The sequence below is a fragment of the Sardina pilchardus genome, chromosome 16 (assembly GCF_963854185.1).
Source record: "Sardina pilchardus chromosome 16, fSarPil1.1, whole genome shotgun sequence".
Lineage (NCBI taxonomy): Eukaryota > Metazoa > Chordata > Actinopteri > Clupeiformes > Clupeidae > Sardina > Sardina pilchardus.
Window position 1 is genome coordinate 9,105,258 of NC_085009.1, and position 14,252 is coordinate 9,119,509.

At 38.9% G+C, this 14,252-nt stretch overlaps 1 protein-coding gene across 2 annotated transcripts; it reads left to right on the forward strand.

Annotated features, from left to right (window-relative positions):
* Positions 1–1,393: 1,393 nt before the first annotated feature.
* On the forward strand, positions 1,394–9,011 carry LOC134060493 (girdin-like). Of its 2 annotated transcripts, XM_062517223.1 has the most exons (4): positions 1,394–1,905; positions 1,991–3,293; positions 5,298–5,333; positions 8,911–9,011. In XM_062517223.1, exons 1-2 carry the CDS (start codon positions 1,749–1,751, stop codon positions 2,791–2,793), a joined length of 960 nt encoding a protein of 319 aa, XP_062373207.1. In that variant the 5' UTR covers positions 1,394–1,748; the 3' UTR covers positions 2,794–3,293; positions 5,298–5,333; positions 8,911–9,011. The 2 variants fall into 2 exon arrangements, with proteins under 2 accessions (XP_062373207.1, XP_062373209.1); XM_062517225.1 differs by lacking the exon at positions 5,298–5,333 and having other exon boundaries at positions 8,911–8,980.
* The last annotated feature ends 5,241 nt before the right edge of the window (positions 9,012–14,252 follow it).

Below are 14,252 nucleotides of genomic sequence, written 5' to 3' on the forward strand. Positions count from 1 at the left end.
CTATTAGCCTGTTTGATGCTCATTGAGCTCAATGCAAATCAAACAGGCTAATAGGCTAACTGGAAAAAGCACCATGCCAGTCTCTAGCTATGGTGAAGGGTATGTGATGATGTGGGGCTATTTTAATTCCAAAGGCCAAGGGAACTTTATCAGGATGCATAATATCCTGGATCCATGAAATAGCTGGCCTTTAAAAATAAAAACATATTAAAAATCCTCCTGCTCCTATGGGAATTTAACATAGGGGTCAATTACTTATGCTCCCTGTATTTAAGGAAGAACATTTATCTATTTACGATACATTCTTCAATCACAAAGAAAATTAGTGTCCTTAGCGGTTTGATTTTTACTCATTTTTTGAATTAAGGCATTACAATCAATTCTCAAAAGATGATTTTATATTCCTCTTTTTAGTCAACTTTAGCATGGGTATGAATACTTACTATAGCCACTGTAAGTAGATACAGTGGCGATTCTAGAGATTTGTAACAAGGGTGGCCATAGTGGGACACTGGTTAATTCAAGGGTGGCATCTAGAAACAGGCTCAAGTTGTTAAATTAGCACACATGAGTAAAACCATGCACCAAGCACCATACTCATAAATTGAAGGACAAAGAAAGACCTATACTCTCACATGAAATGTCTTTGTAATTGGATAAAATGTCAAATACAGTTTACAGCTCATTTTCAGCTCTGAACAAAACCCGTTCAGGAATTAGGCCATTTGAGCAAAAGTGGAAGTGTGAAATGTTTTTTTTGCCAGTGGTTCTTAACTGGTCTGGTTTTGGAACCCATAATTTCACATGTTCATAAAGTTGTGACCAACTATATATATATTTAGCATTCAGGCCAACAAATATGGTGAGGTAGCCTACATAAGACACGCAAAGTGCCTGGCCTATTTCTTTAGAAAATGCAGATGTCTGGCATTACATTTGTGAAGTCTTTAACTGCTGATGTTACCTTTCAAAGTACTACTCAGCAGGTTTGTCTTTGACAGGGGTGCGTTGTTTCCATGTGGCATTTTAGTTTGGATGGTTATATGCACCCCACACTGTCTTATTTTGTCCTCAATTTTTTTTATATATAAAATTAGCTCCCTAACATTATATCTAACATGACCTGTCACATAAACATTGTCTATGTCCATGCCATGGCGATGACTGACATAGGCTACGAATAGGCCTAAAGTTTATCAAAATAACGGGCCAATGTTAGATCTGATCAGGTAGCATTTTAAATTTTAAGCATAAACAGTATGCCTCATTGGTCATAGGGCCTCACTGAAAGCTCTATCGGGTGTGGAGCTCTAAATTTAGACTGGTCAGGGAGGTGGTGGTGGAAGTGAATGTGGGGCCACAGTTCGTCCAGTTACTGAGGGGCCAACCTTGGACCAATGGCTGAAGCTGAACATGCATTTTTGTTCTTAAGTTCAATATCATGTGTACATTAGGTGTGTCATTTGATAGAACATATCTTTGACTAGTTTCTATTGAGAACATAATCTTTCACTATAGCTATTATGAATTAAAATGCTGCAATGCTGCTGAAATTTGTCAAATTAAAGATTATTTCTACTCCTCATGAGAAAGGGTGCAAGTTATTTTTGTTTTTCCTTTACTGTACACCACACTTGTGACTTCCTCTTTAGATATTAGCCATGCCCTGCTGCACAGTTAAACACTCACTCTTTACTAGACCAGCAGGTTCACACTCCATATTGACCAGATAGCAGAAAGAAACTAATATGTCTGATGACATTTATGAAGATCCAGATTCTTCCAGTATTAATATAAGACCATGCAACAAAACAGAAAATATAGACATGAATGCAGTTCCGAAAAGGTCTCAGCAAAGACTGAAGCACAGCGAGATCCAGGATCGTTCTGGGGGTCATAATCATGGTAATTATACGTTATACATTATTTTGAAGTCCCTTCATATTCTATTGCTCTGCGCAATGTATCTCATATGTGATGTTCTCCTCAGGTCCCTACAAACTGGCTGTGGTGTTTCTTGGGCTGCTGTGTGTTCTCCTTTCGGCTGTCATCATATGGCTGTGCATTAAAACGGAGGAGACAAGCCATTTACAGTTTAGCTACAACAACCTGACTGAAGAGAAAGGCCAGTTAGAGATCCGTAATGAAAACTTGATTGGAGAGAAGGAACAGCTACAGTTAAGGTACAACAACCTGACTGAAGAAAAAGGCCAGTTAGAGATCCGTAATGAAAACTTGATTGGAGAGAAGGAACAGCTACAGTTAAGGTACAACAACCTGACTGAAGAAAAAGGCCAGTTAGAGATCCGTAATGAAAACTTGATTGGAGAGAAGGAACAGCTACAGTTAAGGTACAACAACCTGACTGAAGAGAAAGACCAGTTAGAGATCCGTAATGAAAACTTGATTGGAGAGAAGGAACAGTTACAGTTTAGCTACAACAACCTGACTGAAGAGAAAGGCCAGTTAGAGATCCGTAATGAAAACTTGATTGGAGAGAAGGAACAGCTACAGTTAAGGTACAACAACCTGACTGAAGAAAAAGGCCAGTTAGAGATCCGTAATGAAAACTTGATTGGAGAGAAGGAACAGCTACAGTTAAGGTACAACAACCTGACTGAAGAGAAAGACCAGTTAGAGATCCGTAATGAAAACTTGATTGGAGAGAAGGAACAGCTACAGTTAAGGTACAACAACCTGACTGAAGAGAAAGGCCAGTTAGAGATCCGTAATGAAAACTTGATTGGAGAGAAGGAACAGCTACAGTTAAGGTACAACAGCCTGCATGACTGAAGAGAAAGGCCAGTTAGTGATCCGTAATGAAAACTTGATTGGAGAGAAGGAACAGCTACAGTTTAGGTACAACAGCCTGACTGAAGAGAAAGGCCAGTTAGAGATCCGTAATGAAAACTTGATTGGAGAGAAGGAACAGCTACAGTTAAGGTACAACAACCTGACTGAAGAAAAAGGCCAGTTAGAGATCCGTAATGAAAACTTGATTGGAGAGAAGGAACAGCTACAGTTAAGGTACAACAACCTGACTGAAGAGAAAGGCCAGTTAGTAATCCGTAATGAAAACTTGATTGGAGAGAAGGAACAGTTACAGTTAAGGTACAACAACCTGACTGAAGAGAAAGGCCAGTTAGTGATCCGTAATAACAACTTGATTAGAGAGAAGGAACAATTACAGGCAAGAGAAAGAACATTGAGTGCTGAGAAATCTCTGCTGGAAACCAACATCAGAGTCATGGCTGGTGAGCGAGATGAACTACAGTCACGTCTTTCCAAACTTGGTGAGTGCCATTTTCATGCAATTTTGGACAGAAACTATAAACTTAAATCCAGGCAAGCCGACCGACATCTGACTCCAAGCCACACACTGCATGCATGAACACTTCACTCATGCAGTGATTATGTTAAGACATCCAAAGAAATATCTGCTTTGATATCAGAAAGAATATTTGCAAGATTTTTACTGATAGAAATTATTTTTTGCCGATTAACCCGAAACTACAGCCTTTTGTAAACAGAGAGTAGTCATTCTCACGCTTTCTATGCATTGAACATGCCCTTGAACTCAAAGAACACCTATTAGTGGAGTAGTATTCCTGTAAGCCATATTCTTGGTACTTGGTCATTTTGAATTTTCATCAAATGTACATTCTGCATTCTGCACACAGCTCTTCCCTCACCTGTTCTTCTCAGTGGAATAGCTCACATATTCTACACTCACCACATTATGCGTGCATGCCCTTACAATGACCAAAAATGGGAAATAGAAAAAATGGTGTATTATCAATGACTCCCAATGATCCACTGGCGTAGGTTTAGGGGGGGACGCATGGGACTAGTCCCATTCAATATTTTAAGATGACAAAATTGTCCCCCCCAATATTTCCGCGAACTTATTTTTGCGTTCCGACGGCCAGCACGACAGTAGGCCTACAAGGCATGCGCCGTGATTTGATTGGCTGAAAGCGCTACACACACGGGACTCGAGAGTGTCAAAGCAGATTAGCAGAGTCTGACTGGCAGACAAACGTGCGTGCGGGTGTCGACGATAACGGTAAGTTACCGAGGCTGTCTGCCAATACACTCCATAAAAGGCCAGAGTAAAACATTTTAACATTCCCTTTGCTCTTCAGCACGTATATGTTTGCCCCTTTTTGTACTTTGTAGATCATCTATGCCACCCAAGAGGGAACATACAAAGCTTGCACATACAAAGGGGACATAATGCTTTTCCACAAAGCAAATAATAGCCACACAAACTAGCAGTGGTAACGTTAGTGACCAGACTTTCAAATTGTACCGTGGAAAATATTATTAACAAGTGATAGTAGGATATGTAATATGTTACCCAGGATATTGTTACAGCTAAACCTAGCGTCTGCAATATTTCAACCAAGGTTAGGAGCATTGATTAGGGGTGTGCAGCACGGATAGTGGCATAGAAGTTGCTCTATCTACCTTGATAGAATGCCAACGTTTCCTTACCAAGTCACCAAGTAGGCTTAATTAGCCTACCTTAAATCTTACAGTCACAATAAACAGTGGATCTGAGACATTTTCGTTTCTATATTAATTCCGTAATGTATTAGTGTGTAGCCCATACAATGCAGAGAAATAAAAGGGAGACCACCGAATTCACAGTTTAATGAAGAACTGTCATTACATTGCTAGACAAGTTCTGAAAGTACTTCCCTGTGGCAGTACTTTTTGCTAGTATAATGTCCATAATAATTTATGTTAATAAAATGTTGTTTGTTCAGCATTACACAGTCTCAGGTATATATGTATTATGTCTCATAAATTTATAGATATTATTCCTAAACTATGGTTCATACCCATACACAGTTACTTAAATAACAGGCTATGATCTGGGCAAATCTAAGATATGCGTAGCTTCTGTTATCTGAGAAACAACATTGCCATCTAGTGGTTAAACAGTGGATACTACATAATAATTGTCGTCCGCACACATTCCTCTACACGCGGGTATAGTAATATAAACGCAAGAGGCTATTGTTTAAACTAAACGAAAACAAAAACGAATTACAGTCTTCCCAGTAAAAGTTCACTTCTGGGTGTCCCCCCCAAAGCTGAGACCAAACCTACGCCCTTGCAATGATCTGCCTTCACCACTTTCTAAATCAAACCTGTATGCCCGTGGGCCACTGCACTTGAAAAAGCATATTTCTATTTGCACTGCACTTTGTCTTCTCTCTAATCCAACTATCTCAATCCTACAAAAGATTTGTCTTTGACTTCATGAATTTATTCTTATTTATTCACAGAATCACATGACATGAAGAGAATTAAAAGTCATGCAGGTACTTTTTAAGTTATGACAAACATTTTGTGTTGTTGACTCATGAAACAAACGTCATTCTTTCTTCTGTTAAGAAATGTAGTAAGTTTTATTAGATTCTTCAAAATAGCCTCCTTTTAACTTCATTTTAACTTTTAACTTTTTTTTCCATCATATCCAGTCATAACATGAGTGAATGGAATTGGTAAACCAATCCCAGTGTCTAACTGAGGTGGTTGAGAGAATGCCAAGAACAATGCTGTTTTTAAGGGTTCAAAATAAAACATGTTGCCTTGTTAAGGCCTATACTTTTCTTGTTTAATATAAACCCCACAAACCTCACTTTTGATTGTGTATGTTGTGCGGGATTTTCCTTGTGCTTGGGCTATTTTCAATATGCAGTGTTGTGACCACCTGAGGGCGCTAACACGTCAAATCCCTTCCACTCCAAGGAGCAACCTACACCAACCAATAAGGGCAGGGGCCAAGTATTAGTAAATATTACATTTTACAAAAGATTATTATTATTTTCTAAGATTTTTCTCATCAAAGATGGGACAGGCGTAAACCGCCTCAGCATCTTTGCTGGGCGTAAATAGACACGCCGTTTCCCTACACATTGAAAGTAAATGGACGCTTAAGAGCGTGGCATTATACGCCAAAAGCACGAAATGCGTCAAATAACACGCCAAATGACTTACAGTTTTTTCCTATTGCTAAAACACAATTTTGAAAACTCGCACACAATTTTGAAAATTCACACACAATTCACAAAACCACACCCCAAATTGCAAAATACCTCAATCTACCTAGCAAAATGAAGCACTGCAACCAAAACTGCACATAACATTACCAAAATCAAACTTTTGCACCACATGGCACACACTTCATTCTTTCACAAGATTTTTGTCTAAACAAATACACACTGTTGGTCATAATGAAAAACACTCTTATCTTTAGTATGCTTTGCCATAATACTAAAACAGTTGACAGTTTTTTTCAATTGCTTACACACAATTTTTAAAACCGAGTTCTTTTTAACAAAATTTAAGCACAGCTATCCAAACACCACACTCAGTTTGCATAATTCCTAGATTATTTGCAAAATGAAACACTTCAGTCAAAACATACACACCTCAGTCAAAACATACACACTTCAGTCAAAACATATACACATATTTGTAAAAATGCTATTAGTTGTCATTTAACAAACACAGTCCTCAATGATCAGACACTATTGCAGCCATTTCACACTGCAGTGATAAATGCAAAACACATTTGTAAAAAGAAAAACTAGGAAATAGCATGTGCTAGATTTTTGCCCAGACATTGTTATGTAAGGGATCATTTAGATGTCCAAAAAATAGTGACAAACCCACAACATTCTTCATGATTAGTTCGACATAGGGAAAGTGTACATAAATAGGTCTATAAACTTGCACTTGCACTGTACAACACTGAAGACTGCTGTAGACTGAATATTTCAAGTATTTCTTTCAGTACTTACAGTATTTCTAACCATAATCAGTTACAGTAATCAACCAACAATGAAATCAATTGAACAAATAAAATCTGTAGACAAACAAAAACTACTGCATAAAGTACATACTTGACTCTGAAGAGCAACTACTGCAAAAGCAACAAGGCTGTATAGCACACCTGAGTGCTGCGTTTTCAATTTTGCGCATGTGTGCTTACACACCTGGTGGATGTGATTATCCAATTCGTTCATTAGTGTAGTCATTGGCAATCTGGGGCTTTGTAATGACAAGGAAGTAACCTCACAATCCTTATCTGTGTCTAAGGTATGGAAATGTGTGTAGAGTTTTACAAATCACTGTGTGTAATGTTTTGCAAAAAGGGTGAAGCAGACATTGTGTGTAATGTTGTGCAAATCTGTGGAGGTGTTTTGCTCCTTGGAGTAAAATTTTGCTAATTGTGTGAAAAAAAATATTTTAGTGTGTAAACAATCGTAAAAAACTGTAAATTGTAGAAAGTTTTTTATGTGCACATAAATATTTGCAGATACAGATGTATGCTGTTCAAACTTTTTTTCACCAAACAAGTCAGTGCAACATATGGCTATGGCTATGGCTATGGCTATGGCTATGGCTATGGCTATGGTTATTTAGCAGACGCCTTTGTCCAAAGCGACATACAAATAAATAACAATACAAATTAAATTAACAGTGAACAATTACAAACTAGGGAGAATAGTAATATTATCAGTAAAACAATAATTGTAAGCACTAACCTAATGAGAAATAAAACAGTGAAATGAGAATAGCAATCAAATAAGTCACTCAGTTAATTATATATAATAATAATAATAACTAAAGCATGGTATGGCTAAATTTAAGGACAATAGCAAAATAAATTTCAAATTCTATCAATAGACAAACATATGCACAGCAAGTATATTTATATTGGACTCTCCCTTCCCCTCTCATTCTCACTCTCCCTCTCCCTCCTCTCTCTCCCTGCAATGTCTTCCATCTTTGTTATACTGTAAAAAAGGTGTTCGTTGTTCAATGGTTTTACTGTATTGTTTTTATCTTTGTAAAGCACATTGGGTTGCCCTGCTGGACAAAATGTGCTATACAAATAAAGTTGCCTTGCCTTACCTTGCCTGTGGTCTTTTCATAGTGCTTACTTCCTGATGGAAGTGGTATAAATTAAGCATTGAGGTGTTTGGCTAGGTGGCACACGTATTGGTCAATTAGCTCATGTGTGTTGTCTTGGATGGCATTGTTTTGAAACTGCAAACATGTGACTTTATGTCAGATTTTTGTGTCTTATGCAGAAAACCGTGTTCAGTGCATGCAAAAAGTGCCATTTTGCATTGCAAAATGTGTGTAAAGCTGAAAATGTGTTTAGACATTTGGAGACTTGAGAGGATGTGTTGCTCTCTGTGTGTCAGTTTGAATAATTGTGCTATGAATGTCATTTTAGTGTGTTAGCAATTGGAAAAAACTGTAAGAAACCGGTGTGACATTCTACGCCTTTTGGTGAGATCAGGCTGCCGCCACTTGTTCAGTGTGGAGCACTGGGTGTTTTTATCTTGTTTCTTGTTTGCAGTGTGTGGAGTTTTGACATAATGAGACAAACTCTGCAAAAAGTGTGTAAGCAATAGGCAAAAACTGTAATAGCACAAACTAGGACTAACCACGTTACTGAAGAGTTCTTTTCACGTTGTTGCATCATGCTGCCACAATAAGTTTCCACTATGATCAATGGAACAGGCTTCACCAGACTAGAGATGTAAATTAGCCTTGTGGCTAAAATCTGGCTCAATTATATATTGTGCATTGTCCCTGTCAAATAAACATAAATGAATAAATAAATAGATGTGATAGCAGCGTATACAGTATGTCAGAGTAGATGTGCGTTGTGAACGGAGCGCTTCAGTTACTTGTCCAGTGTTGTCTCCTTGCAATGATGGTAATTTGACATGTACAGGTTACATGGGTTACATAGTCTCCACATTACATTTGTCACTGACAGTTTCTATAAAACATTTCTCACTAACATTTCTTCATGTGTCATTATGTTTCAGGCTAAATACATTCTCAGTTGCCTTGTCTTTTCTTCTATTTTAGTGGATGTGACTCTGGATCCTGACACAGCACGTAGCTATCTCTTCCTGTCTGCTGATGGGAAACAAGTGAGAGATGGCGACACAATACCCGATGTCCCTGACAACCCAAAAAGGTTCATGTTTTTTCCACGTGTCTTGGGAAAACAGGGATATTCCACTGGCAAATTCTACTATGAGGTTCAGGTCAAGGGGAAGACTGAGTGGGACTTAGGGGTGGCCAGAGAGTCCATTAACAGGAGGGGGGAGAGTATTGCATGCCCTGAGGATGGATACTGGGCAATATGGCTGTATAATGGGACTTATAAAGCACTAGATAGTCCCTCTGTTCCCCTCTCCCTGAAAGAGAAGCTCCAGAGGGTGGGGGTGTTTGTGGATTATCAGGCAGGTCTGGTCTCATTTTATGATGCAGACTGTTGGTATCATCTCTACTCTTATACTGATGTTACCTTCACTGAGAAACTTTACCCATTCTTCGATCCTGGCTTTTCTACCACAGTTGGGAACTCCGCTCCTCTTATCATCTCCACAGTTTCTATCTGCCCTATCTAGTAAAGTATAATGATGGATGGATGTTTTATTGCAGTCAGACTCCGGCAGATTACTGTACACCCCTACAACTCTTCTCTGCTCCTCAAAAGTACATTCAAAAGATTATTTTTTCATGGAAAATCCCTTCATGGCCTTAAAATGGCTATTGTTGCATACTGAGGCTGTGATTGCTCGGCAATTAATCCAAAGTAGAAATTCTCAGTCATGACATTGATTGCTTATTCTGCTGGTGATATAGTATGTCAGAAGGTTACAGATGATACAGAAGGTTAACTTGATTTTCACCGGAGGGGATCTTTAAGAATAAACCAAAATAAATTCAATATGCAAATGAATCTCTCTGCTTTCATAAACTCATTTACATATGCTTATTTACATTATTGTTCAAAGATTTTTTTAAATTGTGACACAACTCATTTCCAGTGTACTGGGTACTACAGGTTGTATCGAGTATCCAAGTGCTTGGTTTACAGTAATCGAGTAGTAACAGTATCAGTATTTGAGCTTAAGCTTGAGATCTTGTCAACCACACAATGTTGGACATAATAGAAAGTGTTTGTTTCTGTGTTTTCTTTTACACCCTGATTGCTAATTAGTATAGCCTTTTTACAGTAATATATGGTCTGCAATAGATTTTACTTGCCTATTTACTCAAATCATAGACTGTACAAAATAAGGATTTTAGCACATCTTGGACAATAAATGTACTATTCACAACACTTGTGCACTTTGTGTAATGTTATTTCCAAATTCTGTTGAACATACAGGTATACTTTATTAAGTTTCCCACTTCAGTGCGCTATGAGATCCTGTTTGACGTCACTTCTGTTGACGTTCCATAAACACCAAAACACAACAAACGCAAGGCGCGCATTCATAGACAGAATGTTCCTTGTGGAGTCGGAATAAATTGTTGCAAATGCGACATCAGCGTTCTATGCTTCCCCCCTCTGTCGGACTGACTGTCAGCTGAACTTTCTGATACATTTGCACACTTATGCAGTAATTCCATTTTCTTTGCCCACATTCTGCTTGTACATCAATTCACCAAACTCGATGTGTCACTGTGTGGTGCATGCTTTGTTTTTTTTTTTATTTATAATCCCACCTCCACCCCCCTACATTGGGGGACTTCTTTCCGTTCTTTCCATGCTTTTTTCTTCTTTTTTTTGGAAATGAGTTTTTGGTGTATTATCTGCTGAAGCTTGAAAGAGATACAGAATAGCCATTACTAAAGGGAATAAAAAAAAACCCAAAACAAACAAAAAGTGAAAAAAAAGTCCTTCCATCCAAACCAAACCCTACCCCAACCACATCCTCCCAACCGCCCACAACCCCACCTCTACTCCAACCCCCCTCCCCTCCCACCACACATACACACAAACATCACGCCCCACCCCAATCCCCAAGAGACAACAAATTCCTGAATTAACACTAGGTTTTACGAGTATTCATTCGCTTCTACCTGTTCCATCCTTCCACTTGCTTTATTTTACTCCATCTTTCTGCATATTGCACTTGCGTTGGTTTCATAAATCCTACATTCAGTTTCACAATAAACTTTAATATAGTTTTTAGTCTCCCTATACTCAATTCATGTATGTCTATTGTTTTAAAAATTAAGATTTTCCCAAACAAAATAATGACATTTTGAATAGCTTGAGCTTCCGCTGAAAGATCACCCAGAAGTACTGTGAAAAGATCCAACCGCAATTTTACATCAAACTCCAATAACCACCTTTCCACTTAAATCCAAAGCAAAGCAACTGGTGTGCATGCTTAGGTTAGTTAGTGAAACAAATTAGAGCCCAGAGTTTTACATCATGAGAAAGAAAGACAGAAAGACAGAGAAGATCATTCTAAAGGTATGGCTCACGGAAGGCAAATACTCTTTGACTCCTGTTTTTTTGTTGACAGATGGAATAACCAACAGACCGGCATTACGCAAAGCATTTGTCCCTCAGTTTAATGAAGAGGTGCAAGTCCATGTTATCTACCGTAAGCACACAGAGCTCCAGTCCAGAGTGGTCTCTTAAATGTGTGGGGCTCTACATTTAGGTTGGTAGTACCCAGTAGCGGAGCGAGCTGGGGCAGTAGGGGGTAGGAGAGGGTGCAGGCCCTCAATGCTTCAGTTACTAAGTGGTGAGGAACTACTACCTTGGACAGGGCAGGATTATGGAATCAACTGCCCCAGGGCATTACATTGCCTGATGAGCAGAACTGACATACTGTATGCTTACAGGTCTTAGTGAGTTAGGAATCCTCTTGACAACTTAAGTTCACCCATATTTAGGTGCTACTTTTAATATAATGCTTTTGGGAATTACTCTAAGTGAAAAAAGACCTAAAGTTAAGACTGACACACTATTGTTTTAAAGACCACCAGTAAGGAGCTACTGTACTTATACTGTAGACATGGATTCTTTGTGAATATGGACCTAGTCATTATAGCCAGAGACACAAGAGAGATCAAGCCCATGTTGCTCCTCTGATAGGGACACGTTACACATTAAAGGAACGTGTTATCTGCTGTCTCTTCACATGTGTTCTTGTTTTGTCAACATAATATTGTGTCATATGAAAAAATCCCATTCTCTGTAATTGGCATGGTATTAGTTGCTTAACCATATTGGTTGTGTGTTTCAAATAGAATACATTTTTCATTTGGTGCACAAGATATTGGTTGAAAGGATCGATCCCTCCCACCCCCTACTCCAAACACAGACATACAGGTGTTTAAACATTTTTGACCAGTATTGTGTATAATGACCACATGAGGGAGCCATCTAGAGCTCATAATGAGTAACACAACGTTGGTGTTTCACATCTTTAAACTCTGCGCAGAGTAATGAGAAAATATAGGAGAAACTGGTAACACTCATCGTGTGTGTTAATGTTGTATCTGATTTGCACATTGCACATGTGTTTGTGGCTGCCACACTCATACAATGTGATGTGCTCAGGGAAAGTGATGAAGTGGGAAACTAAGAAGATACGCTGAGTGCAACACTCTAGAACACTCCCTAGAACAGCACAGACTTAAACAAAGAAATACATAAACACAAGACATCTTATGAAGTGCATTATTAGGCAACTTATGGCCACTGCAGTACAGTTACTGTATATAGGTTTTGTTAGAGTCGTCGCCCCCCCCAACCCCCCCCCCCCCCCCCCCCCGGCTTTTAAAAAAGCTGATTATATATAGTATTTTCATGAATCTGTTTGTTATATATGGTTTGGTCTTTCCACTGGTCACCCTAAATGTGTCAAATCAGCCACATCTTGTCAAGCTCTTGCTTCAGCAGATGAATTACTGTAAGAGTCGTGTATGAGGTGGATGCCATTTCCGGTCTTCAGAGCTCAAAACGACCCTCAGCGCTGTATGTGGTTTGACACTTCTACAGCTGCCACACTGTCCTCAGACAGAAGAGCATGTTCAGATTTTTCAAGTTGGAAATGTGGGTCCCCAGTTAGGTACCTTGTTTATAACATGTAAGGTTGGAAGTTATAAACATGTTTGACAGTCAGTATTGCAAGGATTCAAATATTTTATCCAACTTTAATTTTATTGTGTCTCATGCAGGATGTGGGTGACCACAGTCAACGACCCATTTAAAGTCACTCACGCAACCAGAGCACCAACAAAATAGCTCTCTTTTTTAAAAAACAAAAGAATAGGATGGAGACCACTATACTGTTAGTTCTCTACAGACATGTTCACACAATTAGTGATTCACCTGCTGGCAGCAAAGATGAAGGACTACACACTAGTTTGGAATTCAGAAAAACTGATCACTCAGCTCCCACCCAGGATGCCAATAATATTTCTCAACAGTGCTGTTTGACTATGAGGTGAAAGTCAAACAGAATATGTGTTGGGACATAGAAATGGCAAGAGAATCCAGAAGAGGGTGATATATAGCTCCTTATAATTTATAAACTTTATTACAGGCTGTAGGTCCAACAGCAAAAACATACAACATCAAAAAGGAATGGATACATTAACACCTACAAACATGCTCTGGTTCATGATAGTCTTAAAAGGCACCCATACCAATGTTTCCACAAATATGATTATATCTGACTGAGCTGTACCTGTAATAATGAGAGGGAACAATTACATAGCACCAGAACTCTCTGCTGTTCCCAGCTGAAGGGGAGGCCCCAGAAGTTGTGGTTGTTTGTGGGTTATGAGGCAGTCTAGTCTCCTTTTATGATGGTGATATCATCATATTCCAGCTATTCCTTTACAGTACTAATGCCTCCTTCACCGCAAAGCTCTGTCCATTTCTAGGTAAATAAACCAACTTCCTCTGACAATCTCTTCCCCTTGTTACTGTTGATCTAACTGTTGTTGGTCAGCATGTTTTGTATTTGTTTTGCGTACCATTTCACGCACACTATCACTACAAGAATTAAAGTATATTTATTGATGCACCAGAGGCCTTTGTTGTGACTTATGACTTATCATCAGTGACTGCATGGTACAGAGCAGATATTTTTAGCAGCATGTTTTCTGCCTGGTGGATTATGCCCATGGGTCTTGACATTGTCTGTTGCTTATTCTACCAGAGGAACACATTATAGAGAGACGAATGTAGCTATGCTCTTTATACAGTATGTCTTTGTACTTGTATATGACTATATTGGTCATGTTGACATTCTCAGTGATGGGCCATTCACTGACTGCCACTTCCTCTCTGAGTTTCCTGTAAAGAGCAGTGCTGGTGGTCTGCTACAGTACATACCTCAGCCACACCAATATGTACAGGAAGGACCAGAGTATGAGTGCAA

Bases quoted from the DNA above. Each gene is read 5' to 3' on its own strand.
- LOC134060493 (XM_062517223.1), top strand. From the start codon at position 1,749: ATGTCTGATGACATTTATGAAGATCCAGATTCTTCCAGTATTAATATA. The intron at 1,906-1,990 runs GTAATTATACGT...TGTTCTCCTCAG, and splicing joins TTCTGGGGGTCATAATCATG to GTCCCTACAAACTGGCTGTG.